The sequence below is a fragment of the Talpa occidentalis genome, unplaced genomic scaffold, assembly GCF_014898055.3.
Source record: "Talpa occidentalis isolate TD23 unplaced genomic scaffold, MPIMG_talOcc4v2.1, whole genome shotgun sequence".
Taxonomy (NCBI): Eukaryota; Metazoa; Chordata; class Mammalia; order Eulipotyphla; family Talpidae; genus Talpa; species Talpa occidentalis.
In genome coordinates this window covers 120,440,205-120,464,863 of record NW_026555331.1, presented here as the reverse complement: position 1 = coordinate 120,464,863, position 24,659 = coordinate 120,440,205, and the positions used below count along the sequence as shown (strand labels likewise).

Below are 24,659 nucleotides of genomic sequence, written 5' to 3'. Positions count from 1 at the left end.
CTCCTGTTTTGCCTGCTGCTCCCCTCAGCGGAGTCTTCGATCAGTCTGCCTGTTCTGCTCCCCACTCTGTCTCTGGTGAGTCCTCTCACCCTCCTGCACCTCCGACCTGTACCCCAGTTCTTGTATAAAATAAATAAATCTTTAGGAAAAAAAAACAGTTGAAGGGAAATTATGATTCATTGTTACTATTCTTATCTCTCAAAACAGAAAGACTAATCTAGTATTTGATATGATCTTATCTTTCCTTTTTCCTGTTTGTTAATTTAACTAGGTAAATAGGATCTAAACAGTAAGCAAGACTTGTCTCCATAGCACAAGAGCTCTGATAGGGATGAGGTGAAAGCTATCCCAGGGGAGGTGGGACACCTTTCAGATGCAATCCCCGAAATATGGATGGATAGTCTTCATTCCTATTAGTGGCAATTTGATTTTTACTTGAAGGAACTGCTGAGGTTAGTGCATGATGAACTATTTTTTGTGGCCAATTGGATGGTCTGATCTCAGTCTAATTTTGATAGGTCACATTTTTACTCTCCTCCATTGTGTATAATTTAGGTATCTTCGTACATCTGTATTTGTTTTGTTATTGTTTTAAAATGGACCCTTTAGAACTTCTTTCTTGTCTGGCTTGAAGTCCACATATTCTTTTTAATTTTTGCTTTTCAGTGAAATTTCTTACCCTTAAGCCTATCTGGAATGATTATCTTGTAGAATAAAATAGTCTAGGGTGGAATTTGTCTTTGAGAAATTTGAGTATCTACTGCTGTTCCCTCTTGCTTGTTCAGTTTCCACTAAAAAGTCCATTATAGGTAATCTTTCTTTCTCTTGATCGTTTCAATATTCTTTGTCACTGACTTTCCATATTTTTTATTACAATGTTTCTTGGAGTGTGTTGGTCTAGTATTAATTTGTTTGGAACTCTTTGTGCCTCTTGGATCACAATGTCTGTTTTCTTTCCCAGTTTGAGATGGTTCTCAGTGATTATTTCTTTAAATAATTTTTCTCTGCCTTTCTCTTTCCTTCTGCCCTCACCCACACAGATGTTATTTGTCTATAGATTATCCCAAAGAGCTCTTACATCGTTTTCACTTTTTTTATCTTTTATTTTATTTTTTTTTAAATTTTCATGTTTTATTCTTAAGAAATCGTCATACCATTTTTCACAGGGGTTGCCCCAACTTGCATTTCCTTGGACAGTGGATGAGAGTTTCTTTTTTACTACAACCTTGCCAACGTTTGCTGATTGCATTTTTTTTTAATATGATCCATTCTGATTGCATTTTTTTTTGCTGATTGCATTTTTTTTAATATGATCCATTCTCACAAGGTTGAGTTGGTTCCTATTTTAATTTTTGAGTTGAGCGGGGAATCAAGTTGTTTCTTCTTAAAGACACAGAATAACTATTCATTTCTAGCGACATATGGGTTCTGCCTCCTCAAGGATGAAACATCTCACATCAATCTGCTGCCCCAGACTACACCTACAAGTATATTGCCAATGCTCATAGCTTTAAGGAAAAAAATTAATTCCTGTCATATTCCAAGTTGGACAGGAAAACAGGCTATCAGCTTTACCTGGCCAGGTAGGTGAGGCCAAACACAGGCACTATGCACAGTCACTTTCTGGAAAGTTTCAGCATCTTCACTGTGGATGTGGTATAGCACGGTCCCACACTCGAAAGCCAGGGTCTAGACCAACTGTTTTCTGGTCCTTGTAAACTTCAGTTACTCTTTACTCAGGGCTTTAATGACCTCCAAGGCCCCAACATATGGCCACTTGCTCCCTTCCTCATGCTCAAAGCCCACAGTTACCTGATGCCTCTGAGCACTTAGGCTACAAGAATGGAAACAATGATTGCAAATGCTTTAAATCACTCTGCCTGGCAACTTTATAAAATCTATAGAAAATAGAAAAATAATTCTGCTTCTAGCTTCGTGACTTAGAGTTTATTTTTCATTGTTAACATTTAACTCCTTATAGATGACATCATTTGTATTTTTAGGATCATTTTCACATTGGAAACATGTCCAATTTCCTTCATATATCATCTATAAGATTTAAGAGAATTTTAATTTTTCTTGTGCAGTGACTAAGTGCTCTTTGTTCAGTTTATCATCTTTGACTTGAATTATACTACTAGATGTGTCGGCACAGCAGGCAGTAGGACTGTACCTGGAAGTTCTTTCTATTCTGAGAATGTCTGCACTATAAAATAGAAGAGACCAACAAAACTATGTAACCTTATCACACTAATCCAAAATAAGGTATCTTCAACTCAACTTTCCATTAGCTGGATCACAAAAGCATCCATGGCCACACCCACACCCTCTGACATGAGAGGTACACAGGGAATAGTAACAATGGAGACAGTGGTCTTAACCGGTTGCAAATGTTATAAAGCATGGTCGTGTGAACACATTGCTAGAGCAATGCATTAGCAATATGTTAGAATTTACATATATTGATACACATATTTACATTCTAATAAACATGTCATTTCCATGTTGTCCATCCCGCTGTTGGAGTCCCTGTGATTTTTGGACATTTTTTTGACCTATGAAATCTTAAGACAACCCTGGGCTACTTCTGTATTGCAGGGATGTAAGAACCATATGCCTTTAGCCCACTGAGGGATAGAGGTACAGTTTTATCCTGAAGGGACTGAGAAATTGCTGAAGGACTATAAGCAGAAAGTTAACATGATTCGATTCACTAGTAGGAAGGGCACTGTAACGATGTGGCTGGGTGAGGGCACTTGAGGATAGAGACAGAGCGAACATATTCATCAGTATTGCAAAGTTCTGGCAAGAGATAATAAGGGCCCATTGGCAATGGTGAGGAGGAGATGGATTTGGAAGATTTTTATATATGAAGAATTTAATGACTAAATTCTGAAGAAAATGGATTACCTGTCAGGTATCTTTTTGTTCTATGCATGCATAATAAACTTAAAATCTCCCAACAATGAGATGGTAGCATAAGATAATACACAAGTTTTTAAAAAGGAAAGAAAATAGAGATTTCATATTTGTTATCTTGTTTGGGTGCATTTTTAGATTTATCAGCTTTCCTTCTGAATTTGTAAACATTTGCGAGAGATTGCACTTGGTTATCATTGGCTCTATTTTTTCCTTTTTTGGAGACTCACCTTTTATACATTTGCATTTAAGTATTTATGGTACATAGACCATAAGGAAAACACATAAATAACATTTAAATTTTTAAGCTTATTGAACTTTCTTTTGAAATGAACAGATTTTCTGCCAGATATCATTCTTACTTGTGTTAATGTTTGTCCTACATAATTCTGGCCATTCTCACTTCTAGCCACAGTTTAATACTGATTTTAAGCAGCTGCTTATGAAAGGTAGAATTTAGCAGTAGTCAAAATGGCATAACATGGTTCTCCATTTGAGCTTAGGCAGAGCTGCTAAGTAGCTTTCCTTTGAATACCCTCTCTTGCTTGCTTCTTCACCTATGTTTTGGCTGTGAGAATAAATCTAGGTAAACCTTTATTTCGCCTTTTAGCACATTGCCAGCTTTGGTGATTGCAAACTAACTAGTGTTGTACTAAACACCAAAGACATAAAATAAATGAGTCTGATGAAAGCTTGGAACTCCTGAGTACTGTAACAGATGCCATTTGTTGAAATTGAGACTCCTTTAGCAGATGTGTGAAAGTTAAACATAAAATGCTCTATTTCTTTTTCTTTTGGTTCACATTTGTTTTAAATATAGTTTTAAAAATTCTACATCAGTTACAACAAACTTCTGGCATATGTCTCATGATTGCTTTGGTTATTCAGAGAAGATCATTGAAATTAGTCATGCTGTGCTTTATCATATAAATTCATTGAACATGTAGAAATAAATTCTTATCAGTTTTAAAACTTTCTTGAGTCTACCAGAGAAAGAGGAGGAAGTGGGGAGCAAATGGTGAAGGTAGGGTCCTCTTTGGTGGCCTAAGTGTTAAGTCTCAGCACTATCACAGCTATGGCCTGAGTTAGATCCCTGGCCAGGAAGCTAATCCACATATGGCACAGCAGACCTCTCCTGTCTTGACCACTGCTCCTCTTAGCAGTGTATTTCAATAGATCCACCTGCTTCTAATCCCCACTCTGTCTCTGGTGAATCCTCTCAACCCCCGAACCTCTGGCCTGTACCCCGGTTATTCTATGCATAAATGAATAAATAAATCTTTTATATAAAAAAAAAGTGAAGGAAGGTGAAGGTAGTCCTTGCACTGGATTATGGTGGAGGACTGTGGGTGTCTTGGTGGTAGGTATGGTATAACATACATCTGGAAGGATGTAAGCTTTTACCTCTAAATTATATACAGTGTTGTAAACCAATGTTACCGCAACTAAAAAAAAGAAAGATTCTAAAAAGGGGGAAAAAAACATTCTTTGGTGCTCATATTTCCAATAGTGAAAATAATAGTGAAAAATAATCACTAAATTCACAATGGAACATAACAGCTCTCTTTTAAATCTTTAATGTTGAACTGTGGTAAAGTCATATCAACTATACCTTTAATAGTTCTCATTCATTTAGTACTTGAACTTTCTTTTCAAGATATGCTTTTCACATAATTGTCTCATTTAAATAACACACAGAAGAAGAAGAATATTTTTATTCTTTGATCAATTTAATGATAAGGCAATTACTGCAATCCCTATTATTTGATATTAACACTAGTAAGAACCATATGGCTTTATTAATCATTTTATAATATTTAGATTTTTGGCATAGAATTTAGTGCTTATTTTCATAATTTAATTTAGTAGTTCAGCTTTCCAAAGAAACCTGCAACTTTTTAACTTTTTTCTGATTCCTGAAATTATTTTTCAAGTAATATTTAGAGAACAGATAATAAGAAATTTCGGCATAATTACAAAAATGGAGAAGCAATAAGGTCAATATCTAAATGGCTAAAGGAAATTATCTAAAATATTTACCAGAAAGAATAATATGTAATTACACTATTTTTAACTTGGAAGTTTTTATTATTTCTATTTACAGGTTCAGGTTCATGTCGTTTTAGTTATTCAGATCCCAGCATCATCGTGTCATATGCCAAGAATAATACTGTGGACTGGATTCAGCTTGAGAAAATTAGGTTTGTTATAATTTAAAGTATTTTTATAAATTCTGATATAGGAGGATTTTTTTCTCCCCTATTTGTCTTCATTCTACCACTGACTTTATTATTCATGGTTTAAAGTACTCTGGTTGCTAATTATATTAAATTTCATGAATGCACATATTATTAACAGTATTTGAAGAACTTAATTAGAAGTGTCATTTCCATTCAGAATATCTCACTGTCAGTAGTAGCTGAAACAAACTATTTTTTGTAAAAGTACATTAGGGATCATTACCTATATGATGACATTCCTCACAAAATAACATCGCCACCCATCTCTCTAGGAGGCCTGGTTATGGCTAGTTTATAGAACTGGAAATATATCAGATTACCACCTAAATTCTTTCCAGTCTGTAGTAATAACCACTTCATCTTTTGCCTCTAATCTCTGATTCTGACATTTTCCTCCTAGTTTTCCTGAGGCCAGTTCTAAAATTCTGTTATAATTGTGATGTATCTTGTAGTTATTTATTACATTATCTTTATTTTTTAAAGTCCATCAATAAGAAATTGAAGAAGGATATTTGAAGAAAAAGCTCATTCACATAGAAAAACTTTGGCTAAACTAACAAAATTCAAATTATGTTTACTATTTCTACATCATTTAAAAATTTCAAAATAGGGCCTCCCCTGGTGGTGCAGGTGGTTGAGTGCAGTGCTATGAAGCTGTCTGCAGCCTCTGCAGTGCCAGTTCATTCCCGGCCAGCCAGCGAGGGTCCCACATGGTACGGCAGACCTCTCCTGCCTTGCCCGCTGCTCCCCTCAGCAGTGTATTTCGTCAGTCTGCCTGTTCTGTTCCCCTCTCTGTCTCTGGTGAATCCTCTCGCCCTCCCTCAAATCTGGCCTATACCCCGGTTCTTGTATAAATAAATAGATAAATCTTTAAAAAAATTCAAAATAGGTACAGAATTTCAGGTGTGGTCAGGCAGTTAAAGGAAGAAGTTTTTTCCTTTTATGACTTTCATAGTTATTCTGATTAGATATTATATTAGTGTAATTCAAGAAGAACATTTTCTACCAGTTTTGTGAATTTTCTGTTTTCATATTTTGTTTTTCTTACCATAATTCCATACTGAAAGAATTGTGATTTATTTAGGGAAAAGAATACGTATCAAGTTCTCAGTCTTTAATACCAAACCAATCTCTCAAAGTTTAGCAGTATTTCAAAGAAATAAAAATTGCGACAAGTCTAAGCTGCAATCTAACTAAAACCTGAGAAAAGTGATTCTAACTCATGAAATTTAATATAGTACCTCCCTCTATGGCAGGATTACATATAATTTATAGGCATCTGGCATGTGTCAAACTCTGATGTGCTGTACCAATTTTGTAACAGAGCATTGTGTTATTCCTTTTAATTTCTAGTAGTTATTGTGAAAATACATTGCATATTACAAAAATACTACATATATTTCAGATATATAAATGGCTTTCAGAAAGGTAGCATAAATATTGGAAATTTTACCCATAGCTTCATTTTATCTCTTTCTAATAGTTACGTATCATAGCTTAGGTACATTGTAGTAGATCCTTCTTATTTAAAAACAGCTACATGCTTTTGATATCACGAACAGTAAATGTACACATTTATTTGCAAAATATAGATCACTTCTGGCTGATTCCATTGACTTTTTTCTCTAAGTAAGACTTTCAATTTAGGCCATGCATCAAAGTACCATATACATTTAAGTAGATTTTCCTCACAATTAGTGACCAGAGTGAACAAATTTTCAGTTCATTTTCTAAAGCTAAAATATATTATCTTCATTGGTTTAAAATATATTTTGAGACTGAAAACATAGTCATCATGAAATATTTTAAAAGAAAGAGGAATTGATTACCCCAAAAGGTAAGGTACACCATCTATAACCTATACTGACAATTCTATGAATATATGTGTCTCTTTGGTGAGTGAGAAATATGTCTTTTCTTTAGTCCTTTCAAAACTGATTTATAGTAAGCCCATGGTACCACTAGTTTGCATTTTAGTACCACTTTTAATCTTGGCTAAAGCAGTCATTTTTGCTATAGCAGGTTTCTACTTTGGTAAAGTGTTTAATAAAAGTACTTTATTATGTAACACAAAGGTATAGATTCTAACAGATGTAATATATAAACCATATTAAATTATATTTTAAAGGTTTATATGCATGAAGTTACAACTAATTATAAATGAGAACATTTGAGTCTCATGTTAAATCTTACATTTCATATGGACAAAACAAATAAAAATGCATCTGGTTACTAGAAATAAATTATTATGGAAAGACTGATTATGGACCAGAGCATACAATGATTTCTAATAGATGCAAAATTACAAATAATCAAAACTGAGATCGTAACTTTATCCTTTTTCTTCTTAGTATCGCACTAAAATGGACTGCTTTAGATTATCTACTACATGCACTGAATTTACTGGATACATTTTTATTTTTTAATGGCCATCCTGGCAGTGTGTGCCATTTTCTCTTCAATTATTCCTTTTCTGGCTTTACTGGCTTATTTGCACATCCTTAGTGCCTGCCTTGTGTTAAAAGCAAAGCCCTTGAAGGCATTTAATATTTAATTGTCTTCACTCAATATGAACATCTTAATAATAAACATATTAAAAAATTTAAGAGCTATGGGATTGTGCATATTAAATCTGTAATGTATATCATATTTTTAAGATAGGAAACTGCAATCATAATTAATAAGCAAAATTGATTTAAAAGAAAGAAACCATGGACATTGTCAAACTTTACATTAGCACCAATTCCCATGTTGCCATATGTTCCAGAGCCCCTTCCAATGTGAGCACAATCATCCACATCCTCTACCTTCCTGAAGACGCCAAAGGGGAGAACGTCCAGTTTCAGTGGAAACAGGAAAATCTCCGTGTAGGTGAAGTATATGAAGCCTGCTGGGCCTTAGATAATATCCTGATCATCAACTCAGCTCACAAACAAGTCATTTTAGAAGACAGTCTTGATCCAGTAGACACGGGCAACTGGCTTTTCTTCCCAGGAGCTACAATTAAGGTTTGATCTTTATTTTGTTCATTCTTCTACCTTCTAAAACCTAATGCTCAAGAAACCAAATAATACAAAGATAGCTATTTTACCAAAACCACCATTAAAGAAATAAGTAATATTCTCATTTACCTTACTCTCCCTTTTAAGGATAAAAAATCATTGGAACAAAAACAGTCATCTAGTCATCCCTTTAACAAGTAGTTTTTTTTTTTTTTTTTTTTTAGAATCTGCTATGCAATGTACAGGGCTGACGCTACAGAATATAATGACAAAAAGATAGATATGTTTCTTGCCTTCCCATGGCTTTCAATTTAGTGGGGAAGCTAGACATGCTGTCAACATGCAAATACAAAACAGCGTAAGAGTGCTGTGGAAGTACAATATACAGTACCAAATCCAGAGAGGAATTAAGGCTATCCAGGAAATGAACAAATCCAAGCAGAGATCAAAGAGTAATTTGGCTAGATAGGAGGAACAGGATTTCTAGAATCAGAAATCACATGCATAAAGGCTGGAAGGAAAGAACCCAAAGAAAGGTCTTGAACAATGTTCAGAATGGTTGTCTAGAAGGTTTTGAGTTAAGACTTAAAGTAGTTAAGTCTGGAGATATGGCCAGTAGCAAGAACATATAGGTCTTTTTTTTTTAATTTTATTTATTTTTAATGGCTTTTTTAATTTAAATTTTATTTTTATATTCCCCATACAATTACAACCCCCTTATTTTGACCTCAAGCCCTCCTTTCCCCGCCCCCCACCCCTCATAGAGTGTCTCTGGTTCATAGTTGTTTGTTGATTTTGATATTTTCTTTCTTATAGTTATTCTTTTTCCTGGTCTCTTATTTAAGTTTTCTAGATTCCTGCTATGAGTGAGACCATCCAGTATTTTTCTTTTTCTTTCTGGCTTATTTCGCTGAGCATGATCCCTTCCAGCACCATCCATGTTGCTGCAAATTGCATGTGTTTATCTTTTTTGAATGCTGAGTAATATTCCATGGTGTATATGTACCACATCTTCTTGATCCAGTCATCTATTTTTGGGCATTTGGGTTGTTTCCAAAGCTTAGCTATTGTAAATAGTGCTGCTATAAACATAGGGGTGCAGGTGCTCTTTGGAATTGATGTTTCTGTGTCCTTTGGGTAAATACCTAGGAGTGGAATTGCTGGATCATATGGAAGCTCTATGTTTAGTAGGTCAAGGAATCTCCACACAGCTCTCCATAGTGGTTGGACCAGTTTGCACTCCCACCAACAGTGCAGGAGAGTTCCTTTTTCTCCACAACCTTGCCAACATTTGTTGTTGCTAGTTTTTTTAATATGTGCCATTCTCACTGGTGTAAGATGGTATCTCATGGTAGTTTTGATTTGCATTTCCCTGATTACAAGTGATGTTGAACATTTTTTCATCTGCCTGTTGGCCATTTGCACTTCCTCTTCAGAGAAGTTTCTTTTTGGCTCTTCTGCCCATTTTTTGACTGGATTATTTTCTTTGTTTTTGTTGAGTCTCATCAGCTCTTTGTAGATTTTTGTGATCAGTCCTTTATCATTAGTGTTGTGTGCAAAAATGTTCTCCCAGTTGGTGGGGTTTCTCTTTGTTTTTGTTATTGTCTCTTTTGCTGTGCAGAAGCTCTTTAATTTGATGTAGTCCCAGCTGTTTGTCTTTGCCTTTGCTATCAGTGCTTTGGGTGATGTGTCTGTAAAGATGTCTTTGATGTGCATATCATGTAGTGTTTCACCTATATTTCCTTCTATGTATTGTATGGTTTCAGGTCTGAAAGAACATAAAGGTCTTAACGTCTACAGCTTGAAGTTTATCTAGCAGATGTTCGGGAGTCACTGAAGTGCTTTAAATGAAAGCCAAATAATTAGATTTAATTTTTGAAATATTCAAAATTCTGGAGGACAGACTGGGTGGGAGAGAGTGCATACTGGGAGACCAACTGGGCAGGCAACTAATCTGATGGGAGAAAGAATGAGAAAATGTAGATGAAGTTCAAAATTTAAAGGAGAGGGCCTCCCCGGTGGCGCAGCAGTTGAGCGCTGGGTTGCAAAGCTGCCCGCAGCCTCTGCAGTGCCAGTTCGATCCCCGACTGCCGTGCAAGGTTCCCACATGGCACACAGACCTCTCCTGCCACCTGCTGCTCCCCTCAGCAGTGTACTTTGTCAGTCTGCCTGTTCTGTTCCCCGCTCTGTCTCTGGTGAATCTTCTCACCCTCCCACGCTTCTGACTGTACCCAGTGCTTGTATAAATAAATAAATAAATCTTTAAAACAAACAAGCAAAAAAAAAAAACCAAAGAACCTTAAAAAAAAATTTAAAGGAGAGGAAATGGGTTGAGAAGATGAGAGAGTGGCAGATGTCAAGGACAAGATTTGGGCAGCTGGGTGGACATCAGTGTCATCCATTGAAACAGGAAACATGGAGGAAAAGCAGATTCGCAGGAGTACGTTAATCCACCTTGGACATATTGATCTTGATAATCCTGGAGGAAAGCAAGAAATATTTGGGGGAATCATACTTGATGGATCAGAAACTTGTAGAAATACCCAAATTTGGCAATCAATCTTTTGAATAGAAATTGAAATCATGCACGTGACTGCCTGAAAGTATGAGGAATAAGAAATTGTCCTAGGTAATATAGAAAATGCCATTTATCTCTCAGCTGGAGAGATAATCATTTCCAATACATGAAAATAAAATATAAGTACAACTGACAAAATTTTATAAAATGTGAATCGCTTGTGCAAAAAAAAGTCCTGTGCTGCATGGGGATGAGGTTACAGGAATGTCAAGTAGAAAATAAAGATCTAAGATGTTTACTTCCTTTTAATAATTTATTTTAATTCTAGGGGAAAATATGACGTCAAATTGCTTAGAAAATCTTCAACACAAGAACTTTCCCTGACACATAATAACTTCTTTCTTAGCAAATCAAACCCTAGTCATTTTACTTTAGGTTGATAAAATTACACCCATTGACTGGCATAAGGAAAAGGCATCATTCTCAATGTAAAAAAATACCCAGTAAACCTTCTGAAAATTTATTCTGCATAGAGTCTAAGACTTAGTCCCTTTAAAGAGAGCCTATGGATTCCTTTCATATGGATATATTATAGAAAAGAATCTTTGTTAGGATATCCCATGTCATATTCCACTACCAATTGGTTAAAAGGATTTCAATTGTCATTGTATGGCATTGGCAAGAATATGCATAAACTTAGGAAATACATTGAGACCTCAGGGCCTGCCATTCACATCCTTTTCTCATGATGATCATTTACCCTTTTGTCTCAATTTCCTTTCTATATAAATGTACTTTTTATGCCTTGTTTTACAAACCATTATCCTAATCTAATCAGCTATTTGGTTTCTTAATGCATTGCACTTTGGTACCACCCATAATAAAAATGCATGAAGTGTGGTTTTGCTTCAGTGGTAATGTTTAATTAAATTACTATTTTGTGTGGAATATACTTTTGCTTTGTGATCCCTCATTCTATTCATGAGCTTACCAGTACACATTTGAGACCTGCCCAGTGACTTCTGCCACTAAGAAAAAAAGCATTTTACTGCTAATTTATGTCATTGTCTTTGACTTGGCTATCAGATAGAAAATTTTCTGATGTTTCATTTTTAAAACTCAGATAAATGAAAAATAAAATCTTATTTGTGGATTTTACTCATTTGTATAGTTACCCTTTTGCTTTCTCACTCAGACATCTGATCATGAAAAAAATTGCTTTTTCCAAGTGATTTGGCATTCTAGAAATACATTTTGTTTGTTAAACTGTATATAACTTCTTTGTCAAACATTATTCCTTTATTTGGTGACCTGAGGTGAAAACTGAATACAACCAGTTAGAAAGCATATTTCAATGATACAATTGCTCACAGAAAGTACTTAAACATTTGTACTTTTAGTTTGGTTGGTTGTTTGCTCAACGTATGTGTTATCTTTTCTATGTTCACTAAAATTCTCCAAGATGTTTATATTTACCCAAATCCGAAATCAAAGAGTGAGTCTAACAGCAATTGAGAAAACGTGCCCAGTTACAAAATAGTGTTTATTTAAGAAAAAATTCCAAGCACTGATAAGTTACTCTTTGGCAAAGCAATAACAGCTACTTTTTATTGAGCACTTATTTTTCCAGGCAATTACTAGTCCAGGTCTATGGGTGCACTCCACTCGCGCTCTCTCTCTCTCTCTCTCTCTCTCTCTCTCTCTCTCTCTCACACACACACACACACACACACACACAGAGGATGTTTTTTCATCTCATAATTAGGTCCTTATAAAACTATAAAGGTGCTATAATACAGATGTGAAAAGTAGACATAAAAGTGTTGAGCAATTTGTGCAAAATTCACCCTTTTGCCAGCGCCAGGACTTAAATACAGGAATCTGATTTCAGACCTCTTGATCTCAGTCACCCCATGACTTAGCTCTTGTACATAGTAAATATAAACTGACGTGTTTCCTCTTTATCCTGTGTTTCTTCCCAACATCCATTTGTTATCTGCCAGTTTTCTTCTCTATCACTTTCTGGCTATAGATTAAAAGACTTATATTTTCCTCATATTTCTTGACTCTTTAATAGCATTATTGCATTTGTCCAGTATGTTCCTTCCTCCATATGACTGGTTTTCATACATTAGGATTTAGTAATTTCAGGCCAAGCACTTCTCTTCCATACTGTAACAGGCTTCTTTGTTTTCACAGACCTAGTTACTGGCCCATCCCAGGTATTGACTGCTGGGCCTAAAGTGATGTTAGGAGATATGAATAGTAAAATGTTTTCTTTATGGAAGCAGACAGCATTGGCAGTTACCAATACAAAAGGTAAAATAGTATGAGAACCATGGGAAACTACAGAAAGAGAGGGCAGCTGTGCAATCAAGTAGACTGCCTGTGACTAGCATGTTGGAATCAAGGATCATACAAAAGGATGCCAATGACAAAATCTCCAGCATCATTCCTGAAATGGCATCATGCTCCCTTAATACTCAAGACCTTGGCTGGCTTTCTGTGGAAGCTTACAGTACATAAGCCAAACTAGCTAGCACATAATTCTAGTCCTTTTCAACGTAAGCCAAATTTAACCTTTCATTCTCATGTCCTGCTGTCCTGTACTCCAGCCTGACAAATGAAACAGAATTTCCCAATCCTATTTCATTAGATGTGATTTTCCAGCTTCCTTTTTTTTTCTGCCTAGTAATCTATGTCTAGATCCTTAAGGACCCAGATCAAATTCATTGTCTGTGTGAAGTTTTGTGGAGTTAATGATGTCTCCCTCCTCTCTCTACTGGTATAACCATCAGATTGAACAAGCAGGACTTGAGTGTGGAGACTACCTATTTTAAAAAGTGGTCTATTTTTCACAGAGAACATTCAAATTCCCCCTACAATTTCTTTATTTCTGCCCTTTTTACACAAAACTAGGTTAGGTGCTGAGACAGCTAATAGATCAAATGGATCATCCAATCAACTTCAGTCAAAAGTCCCCACTGAATAACAGACATGGCTATTTAATAAAGTAAGGCAGATTCCATGTTTCATCCATAGCTTCTCTCCGCCTCCAACTGAGATGTGCTACAGAAGGAATAGAGATAGAGGTAAACACTTTCTTCATCCTTATAGCCCCAAAAAAGCTTTAGCTTCTGGACCATTCTAGACTTGGTTTTTAGGAAGAAAAAAAGTAAAAAGAAAGATATTGTTGTAAGTCAAATTATTAATATTCAGCCTAGCAGGTAATCAAAGCTGGCTTTCTCTTGAATCTACAAATAGGCCCTTTGGAAATGTCTCCAATCCCTTATCAGAGCTGGGATTTCTCACCTGCGCTTCTTCTGTGCATCTCTAAGGTCCTACCTGCATCTACTCTTAGCTACTGGACCTCTATTTAATGACTACAATCTATTTCTGCTAAGAGTTCCTGTCCCCTCCAGGGAGTTGTTGGGGTTGGATCTTAGAAAAACTTGAATGTCTCTTATATGCATGAACCCAAGCATAAACTGGTAATTGTTCACCTTGGATCCAGGAGAAGAGAAATAACTTCTCAGCACAGCCCTTTTTTATCCAGCCACCTGGATAAAAGCATTGGTCTAAGCCCATATAGCCTGCCCTCCAGGTGCTATCCTTGAAGTCCTGTGCATTGGGCTTGGTTTGAATGGGACTCACAGTTCACCAATAACCTCTTTAAAGAAATCATCTCTCTGCTATCCAGCTTCCTACCCACATCAGCTTCAAGCTTGCATACCTCCAATATGAGTGACTAAACCATTTTACCACCTCTTTTACTATGTCTTTATAATTGGACACATTTGGAATGTGGAGTACTTACACCTACTTTCTTGGCATCTCATCTAAAACTAATGCTAACCTAGTTCCATTTCAATATTCTGTTACACTACACATATGTCTCTATGAGAGCATTTACAACATTACTTAATATTTGTATTTCTTGCTTCCCTGTTAGAATGTTAGCTTCTTAAACTCAGGTTTAAGATTCAACCATTTTTGAATCCCCAGTGTTTGACATAAGGTGAATTTTTAGTGGGTGTTAATTGAATGGATGAAAAAGTGGGGGAAAAAAACAAGATCTAGTTTGTGGGGAAAGAGGATGAATTTATATTCAGTGATGACTTGGGGGCTACTGAAACTATTGTGAATGAAACTCGGTATAGCACAGCTGTTAAGAAAATGGACTTCATTCATTAGAACCTTGGCTTCACCAGTTATTAACCACATAGTCCTGAACAACTTATTTAACCTTCAGTTTCTCAGTGTCCTCACCTGTAACAGGGATAATAATCATTTCCACCTCATGTTGTGATTATTAAATAAGAAGATAAAACCTTTAGAGCAGTGCATCACACAGAGAAATAACAATAAATGTGTTCTCTTCATCGTGTAATTCAATTTATTTACAGTGGTTTTGTAATTAACAACAAATAATTTAAGTGCTACTGTTTATAAAACAAGATAATAGAAATCAACAAGCAACTATAAACCAAAGACACACTATGAGGGGGGGTGTGTGGGTGTGGGAGGGGCGGGAAAAGGAAGGACTAGAGTCAAAATAAGGGTGGAGGTGCAATTGTATGAGGAGTATAACCAAAATGAAAATGCATACATTGTGCAAAGATGAAAAAAGATGTAAGAATTATATAAAATAAATATTTAAATTAAAAAAATAAAAAATTAAAAAAAATTTGTGGGTGAGAGGTCAAATAGGAAAGATAAAAATAGTCACTGGCATTTACAATACGTATTTCTCCTTGTCTTCTATATATAGATTTTTTCAGTTTCTTTGGGAATGTTTAATCCATTTCATCTGAGCCTATCTTTGTTCATCTGAAGTAGGGCAAAGGGATATAAAACCAAATAGAGTAATTAAACTTAAGGAGTTTATGTGATCTGGAAAATTGCAATTATTGATCACCAGTTTAAATCTACCCTGGGTTACCATCTGCTGACTTTTTAGTAATTAATATGAAGTAGGTATATAACAAAATCAACTTTTAATGTAGAACTTGGCCTTACCTTTGCTGTGCTTTTTGATTTGGGGTTGGTAAGCTGAAAACTGTAAGAGGTTACAGAATTAATATGTTCTTCCTAAACAGCCATCTGTGTTTCTCCATCATACTTCTTTTAAGTTTGTGGCCTTTCCTGACTCATCTTTCAATGTTTTCCAGAGAACTTGCCCACGTGGAAGAAAATGCACACCACATAATGACTTTTTATTTCCCATGAATCCCTAATCAGGTTCCTTTGTTCACAACCAAGTAGTTGGGGCTCCAAATGCCAATAAATATAGTACTGCAAGTCCAAAAGCTCCCCAGAGCACCACATTTGCAGTCTTCCAGAGTCAGCAGATCATGGACTTAGCAAGGCAGGGAGCTGGAAACCCACTCAAGATTGAATCTCCTATCTTAAGTTTTGGCTACCATGATTTTGTTATCTTTTACATAATATTATATCCTTTTTTTTCACTTTTGCACATGATTTCTAGACTAATCAATAATCTTTTGGGTCAGTTGTTCCTATTCTAAAGCAACAGAATATCATCTCCAAGTTTGTCTGCTGTTGCTGGTATAGCTACTGCCTCCTCCCAGCAGTCTGTCTCCCCACCAGGTGACTGTGGGTGTTTGTGCCACAATTAGAAGTGGGAGGCATGTTCTTCCTCCCTGAAATTGGAGAATGATTAATTTCAGGGCAACTTCTGGCACTCCAACTCAGTGAGAATGTTCTTGGTTTTGCCATTAAGGTTTAAGAGCAATAAACTGATTTTTTTTTTACCTTTCCACTTAAAACATATAGTATCGGGCCTCCCTGGTGGTGCAGGCAGTTGAGCGTAGCACTGTGAAGCTGTAGGCAGCCTCTGCAGTGCCAGTTCAATCCCCGCCAGCCTCAGAGCAACCCATGTGGTAAGCAGACCTCTCCTGTCTCGCCCACAGCTTCCCTCGGCAGTGTATTTCGTCAGTCTGCCCGTTCTGTTCCCCACACTGTCTTTGGTGAATCCTCTCACCCTCCCGCGCTTCTGGCCTGTACCCCAGTTCTTGTATAAATAGAATAAATCTTTAAAAAAATATATAGTATCAAAAATCAGCATTTCATCTTGGGTGTGATTCTCATATCCAGAAATAATGCAGTAGCATAGATGCAGCATAACAATACAGTAGCATAAATATAGCATAATAAATAATAATAGTAACTATAATTATGAAAAAATAGTAATAATAATAGGAGAAGGAGGTGTAGCATTTCATGAATTCTTTGTAGGTGCCAGCACTATGAGGAAGGCCCTATCATCCAAGTTTTATCTGCAAAGTAGATGAACATTGGGTGTCTGTAAAGTTACTTGGTTCTTAGTGTTCAGTTCTCCTTAGTCATTCCTGACATGTCTGGACAAGATCATCAGAGTCATTTTTTTTTTTCAATTCTTCAAACACACATTCTGCAATCTGAGAATATCCTTAATTTCAAGTTCAAAGGAAAACAGAGGGCCAGCCTGGAGATAGTACAACTCTCTACTTTGCATAACTTTCATCAATGAGAACAGCTGCAAAGGTTGATTGAATCCTCAGAGCAGAACTCAGGGACAAATGATTTAAAAAGATCTGTGAGCAGGGTTTTGAGTTTTTTGTTTTGTTTTTTGTTTTCCTCATCCTTTAACAGTATCTCAGGAAGCTGAATTTCTGGGTGGGTCAATATTGCGTGGAGGCAAATATTGGTTGAATAGCTGATTGAGTTTGCTTTCTCCCATCTTTGGGCAGCTAAACTGTATTTGAAAGTATGAATCACCCATGAGTCCTTGATATCTGTGTGTGTGTGTGTGTGTGTGTGTAAAAGAGAATTAGAGAATGCTTTGCTTTCTGTTAATAGATGTTGATATCTGCTCAGCTAGCCCGGTTACTCTCACCTTGCAAAAGCATAAATCACTGGCTTCTGTCAACTCTGGAATTGACCCACAGATTAAATGCAGATCACTGTGAGATAGTACTGTTCCACAGATTTTTTTATTTTTAAGAAATCTTTCCTCCCTGATTGCTGTGCCTACACCTACTAGCCTTTTTTTATTTATTACCCTAGTTCATTGTATGAATAGCAAAGAATTCTAGATTAATCCTTCTATACATTTATGTCAAGTTGTATTGTGAAGTCAGTCAGCACTAAATATCATAGATTCTGTTATAAAGTTTTATCCTTTAGAATAGACTGTGATTTGATCAGATATATTTAAAGGAAATTCTCTTAGAAAGTAACTTACTGGATTTTGCAAATTTATGCTAAAGATTTGGAGTTACTGAACATACAGAATTTAGAAGGGTCATATCTTAACCTTCTCTCTATTACTACTTAGAGCTAGACATACTTCTTCCTCTTCATTTACTGTTGATAAATATCCAATAATGGTGTCAATTTTCATACTTTAACAAACAGCAAAAGGCCTTGACACGGACAACAACCATTAGATAAAGCTACAACTCATTAAGGGAAAGCATTAAGTTAAAACAAAAGAGTCTATTAATTTTCCTATAGCTCATGTACATTATACATTTGCCAAAACACTCCCAGTGGACATGAAGCAAATCTCTAGTCCTGAATAGAAATTGGAGCATTTATTCTGTGATTCTGATGTCACCTGTCTAATGCTATTGTCACAAATCATTGATTGTTAATGGAGAATAAAGGTCATTATGTCCAAGTTATTAAAATACTAATTCGTCTGAAATTTTTTAAGTCTTAACACAAGTTGAGGCTAATAAAAAAAATGGTGAAAGGCATGATCACACTTAAAACAGAATTCATTTTTAAGTGTGCTTTTTGGGATATAATTTTAGGCAGAGCATCACCTGCATACTATAATATGCAACTTGTCTTCCAGAATTTGGGAACCCTAGAAAAAGATTTAAACAATCCATTCAATGGTTTTTCTTTTATTAGAGTTTAAGGGCAAACAGGAGGAAATCAGATATGCCTTTCAGATATGTGCTTTGCAAATCACTGTACTGGAAACTATCTGATCTGTAACTTGAGGGATTTGAGTACTGGCTTTCTAATGAGGATAAACCTGAGCACAGTACGACTTGTGGCTAGTCCATGTTCCCATGTCTTTTTCCATTAAGAATCGGAATGTTAACTATGATTTTCTGGCCAGATTCCAACTTGGTTAATTGCATGCTGTCTACCTAAATTCCCTTTGCTTGGGATGTTCTTCACTTTGGATTGCATTGCTCTTATTGTTATGTTTCCCCCAAGAGCTGGGTACATGATATTGTACAATGAGCCAGAATATAATTTGTTAAGCAAATAAGAGTACTTCGGGGATGAAGGGTTAAACATAAGTAGTGTGCGTTTCACAATTTCCCCCCGATGTGGCCTATTTGTACAGTAATTAATGTGGAATAGCATTAGTGACACATGGAATTCAGCCAAATCTCCAAGACATGAATGGCAATAACACAGAGACAAATAATTTTGATAACTTTTACTGAAAATAATAATTCAAATAAGTCCCCAGGGCCTCCAGGCCTAACATGTCTCTTTTTGGTTTGTTTTTGCTCTGAAGCTGAAACATTTAATCACTAATTAACACAATTTTTAAAAGTAAAATTTTATTCTGTACAAACATTAAAAACATAGTAACATTTTACATAGTAACATTTAACATAGCCCAGCACATAGCACAGTAACTTGAGTAGTGATACTCATTTAAAAAAAAGGTTTGTTAAATAAATAAAGTTGGGGGGACAATAAAAGGAGGAGGGCGGTATTAGCATTTGATGATTTCCTAAGATTCACCACTCTTTAGAGTAGGGTTACTATCTACAATATTTTATGTAATCCTCACAATTACTCTCATTTCACAGATGAAAAAACAGAGGCTCACTGATACCGAATGACTTCCCCCAAATCAAACAGCTTTGATTTTCAGAGCCTAGTCTGTTTTACATAAACACTCGTTATTTTGTTCCTCAGTATCCTTCAGCCTCCTAATGTGGTGCCTGGTATCCTTGGCCTTAATTTGAGGAGGCAAGTCTGAAAACCTCAGATACTGTGAAAGTCAGGTTGATCCCAGTAGACAAGGTTAACAACTGCCCTATGGAATTTTGCATTATTATCCTTCCACTCATTACTCCGATTCAAATCTGCCACTATTGACATTTTAGAGTTGTCATAACTATTGCCAAGTAATTATACACTTGTCACAAAATATACCGTAAATTGAATCTTTATGAATCTAATAGAAAGTGGTTCAAATATGAATGCATAATAAATCCAGAAAATAATGAGAAAAAAAATACTCTTAAGCTGCGTAGAATTCACTAACCATGGTTAAATCTATTGTGTTGACTACAGAAAATGTACTTCAGTCCTCCTGCACCTGGACTGTGTTCATAGCCAAGTTTTCGAATTTTTAACTGGCATTAAATTACCCAGAAATTGAATGTGCAGAAAATGACAGAAATTCATCTTGCCTTATGAGAGAGAATTCATTCTCTTCCTAGTTTGATTTTTTTTAATAACATGAAAATCCATACCTTTAAAGACATTTGAACGAGGATATAAGAAATATGTATTTCTATAGAATGGCTATACTATAGTCAAAGGCTTAGGAAACACAATGATATGTAGGTTACAAGTCAGTCACTTTCCAATCACTCTATCACGCATGTCACTTTAATCCAGAAATTCTTCTACCAATACATTTTATTTCCAGCCAGACAGTGGCTAATTTATGGCTCTGCCAACAATGCCATTTTAATTAATTTTATTCATCTTATTTCTCTTTCCTCTGCTCCTCATATCTCATCTGTTTGCATTGCCTAGATTTTAATTAAAAAACCTCTCCTCTCTAAGGAGCACTCTGAAGTGGCAAAAATAATCACTTAAAATATTACAGTCATTAAAAAATTGGCTGTGGTAGAAGCCATGCATTTTCAATTTTCCTACAAATGATGTTTTAGCTTCCTTTTAAAGTGCACTTTGTATCTGAATTGTCTGCCACCAGCCAGCTTGGCTATCAAAAATGGTCTTCCAGCTGGGTGGGCTGAGTGACAACTCTTTAATGGAGGAAATGGATGGCTCTCGGCTCATGTGGAGGGGAAGGCATACCAGGCAGATTTCATTCCATCTGCCACCAGCTCTCTGCAAGCTGGCATTGCCCGAATGCCCAATATACTCATTCCAACAAAAAGGATATTGTCAAAAAATAAATTGTAAGAATACAGATGCCTGAAAGTATCATCAAGGCCATTAGACCCCAGGGAGATAATATTGAGAGGTACCTCCATGTTCATCTTTGATGAAAACCTAATTAAACTATGGTAAAGGCTATTGCAGTTACTTTTACAAGTACAGAGGTGAAGCGATTAACATTTTCAGCAGAGTATAGGGAGCAGCCTTAGAAAAATGCTTTCTGAATTGTGGCCAAGGACTTGTTATATTGAGGAATTTGCACTGATGTTTCCTGTTGATGCTTTTATGAATGGCAAATTCTTGTCATTTAGTTACGCTGTGTTCTGCTTTTCAAGTAAAGGAAATCCAAATAGGAATATATTTTTGCAAATAGGAAAATATATTTAACTGAAAAATAGAAACAAATAAAGACTACAATTAAGGGATTTTTTGAATATTAGAAATTTGCTAATACTCAGAAATACAAGGTGTATATCATTGACCAATGCTAAAATAATGACACAAAGTAAAAATAATTATGATTAATTTCATAATTAATGTACATTATGAATACTAAAATAAAAAGAAATATTTAAAGCTATCTGAAAATTTTATACCTTATTTTACCCAGAATCAATACTTAATTGCATACCTGTGTGTGTGTGTGTGTATATATATATATATATATATGTGTACACACATACTGATTGTAAGTCAATCAAAAGCATTGACTCAGGAAGTCACATATTATTTATAATCATTTGCTCAAGAATACCTGAAAGTTTTTTACTATACTCAAAATAGTCCTAAATTCTAAAATATTCTTGTTTTTGTCATATCAAGAGCTCAAGTATCTCTTAATTAGATATTTAATTGTCCTTTGAAGTTGTTTACACTTTAATTGTATTGCATATAAATGATGAATTTGAATAGATGTTGAATAAAAACAGCTGGGTATTAAAATCACCGAGAGCAATTTCCTGAAATTCTTTTCATTCTTTCAAGGCACATTATTTTTGGATTTTTAGTGTAGTAGGTTGATGTTCAACAATGCAAGTTCAGCTCTAAGAAAAGTGGCATCACACATCTTGCATTATTAACTTTTCCTGGCTTAGGAGAATGTTTGGTAATCTGCCAAAATTTGGAGGGCTTTTAAAGTTCTAATTGATGATTCTTTCTGCCTTGAAAATGAATTAATGTTTGCAGTATTTTTTACCATACCGTGTTATGGAGCATATTCTTTTATATTTTACTAAAAGTTTTAAGTTGAGCTGTAGAATTTTTAATAACTATTCTGATAAGAAACACAATGTAAAATAAATTTAAATATTCTAAATTTTTATCACCTCCTGCTAAGGGTATGATAGCTTATTTTTTGGAAAAAGTACATATTAAGATATAAAATTACAACTATTGTATAGCATTTAGAATTTAAAAAAAAAAAACCACTTTCCACATACTTGTGCTTCTAACAATATCTCTAGGGAGTAGATATTATTGACTTATTTCTGCAACCTGAGAAATGAAGTTCTAGCGTGGTTAAATGACTTATGTAAAATCATGTAATCATTATGCAGAGAAAATGTATGGGAACATGCCCTCTGATTCCAAACCACAAACACCTTGAGGATGGAAAGTAACTGAGTTTTCATTCCTTGTTATTTTTATTGGTTTGGGTTTCTAGTATTTTGTTCTTTTCCAGCCAAAATCTCCTGATGGCTAAATGGTGAATTAATTGAGTTGGATTCTAGGGGAAAGTTCAAGCAATTCCCTAATCAAGCAACCCATGGATTCCAATTCAGAGCCAAGGTTGCTGATCAAAAACCAGCAGACTCAGGGACTCTATCTCAATTTGAATCCATTTAGGCATAAATTCTTGGTTTAGAGAGCATCTGAGAAAATAAGCCAATTCTAAGACATTGAGAACTAGCATGAAACTCTAACTAGCCTTTTAATTGACTTAGGAAATCTCAGAATGAGAACCCTAAACTGGGACCCTGTTCTTCCCAGGATTCCTAAATTCAGAACCTATACATATTCAATTTAGAGAAAAAAGAGGGACTCAACAAGTCCATTGCTGCCCATTCCTGTTCTGATAGCTTGGAAATTCACCAATTTCAAATAGACTAACCCCTATTTTAGAACCCCAGTATTACTCTGCTGGCTCCTATTACTTTTGCTCCAAGCCTTGAAAACACTAGATTGTACTCAAAATGGTAGAGGAAGAAATCATGCTTGATCTCCTTAGCATAATGGGGAACAGAGCAAGCAGTGTTGGGTTCTGTGCTGCCCAGAAAATGACAGACTGAGAGTTAGGGAAGATTGAGCCATGTCCCACTGAGGTGCAGTTGTTTGGTTGGATCACAACTTTCTTTAGTGATGGGTTCTTATACTAAGACCATGAAGAATTTTGTACAATGAATTTGACAATTTGCTCTCTACTTTTATAATGATAATTTACAAAATTTTTCCATTTTAACTAAATTAAAATGTGTATCAGGTATGTTAATAACATAATTCTTGGAAGAGTAGCAAACATAATTATGTATAACACAGTCTTAATATATTTAAATAATTATAAAATAAATAGAACCAAAATTGAAATAATTAAATTGATGTTTAGCTAGAAAATGACCAAAGTTTTATGTCAGGTGAGTTATTCTTTTTATTATGGGAATATATCATTTTTAAATTGTAGCTAATGCTTCTCTTGTCACCTGTATAGGTATTTTACATATGCCATATCCTTGGAAAGTAACATGTCATTTGTGTGAATGTCAGAGTCCTTGTAGTAATGCCAAATAAACATAGTATATAGTTGTTCTGGATTCCAGAATGTGAATAATAGTGAATACTATTATTTACAGGTCAGTGGACCTCTATTACTAGAGGTCCTTTCTATTCCTCTATTACTAGAGGACCTTTCTTTTACTAGAAAAGTGAACTTAACTATTCTACATAACATTTTTGTCTTTACAAAATGAAATTAGTAGAGGATGCCTGGATTTGTTATTATTTGATAGTTTCTATTTACTGTTAAATAAACCGATTCCGGGGGCCTCCCTGGTGGCTCAAGGGGTTAAGCACTGCACTATGAAGCAATCTGCAGCCTCTGCAGCATGAGTTTGATCCCTGGCCAGCCAGGGAGCAATCCACATGGTATAGTGGACCTCTCCTGACTCGCCCGCTCCTCCCCTCAGCAGTGTACTTCAGTCAATCTACCTCTTCTGTTCCCCACTCTGTCTCTGGTGAATCCTCTCACCCCCTGCATCTCTGGCCTGTACCCCAGCTCTTGTATGGATAAATAAATCAATCTTTAAAAAAATAAACTGATTCCTAGTTTTGACCATTCTATACATATTGATCAATGGTTAAGGACCATAGATAATGATCTCAATTTAGTATCTGTGAAAATTTTGTATTTATCGTGGTGTGACGAAGATAATCAGGCAGGTGATGCCTGGCCACACTATAGTTTTATCTAAGATGATGGCTCATATGAATGTGTCTCACATCCACATGAATTGATCACCCCTCCCCACAAAGTAATATGCTCTGACTCTATTGAACTTCTGAAAGCTTCTCCAAGTTTTGTCTATTCTTTCAATATAGTACTATGATTCCAACCGTCAACTGACTTTACCAGCAGTAGTCATTTCATCATATAACGTTTCTTTGCATACATCACTTCCTTGTTTTAGAACACCACTGCCAACAGAATATTGTAAAGATCTCATAAACAGACATTTAAGATCCTTTATAGGGCCTCCCCAGTGGCGCAGCAGTTGAGCGCTGGACTGCAAAGCTGCCTGCGCCACTGCA

The 24,659-nt window shown here is 35.6% G+C and overlaps 1 protein-coding gene across 1 annotated transcript in view; it reads left to right on the top strand.

The window, feature by feature from the left end:
• The window catches only part of RELN (reelin), a 436,933-nt gene that overhangs the window by 224,157 nt on the left and 188,117 nt on the right, over nt 1-24,659 (top strand). Inside the window, exons 9-10 of the mRNA XM_037511284.2 lie at nt 5,024-5,120; nt 7,927-8,167. Of these exons, the coding sequence (XP_037367181.1) occupies nt 5,024-5,120; nt 7,927-8,167 (338 nt within the window). The remainder of the gene's footprint in view (nt 1-5,023; nt 5,121-7,926; nt 8,168-24,659) is intronic.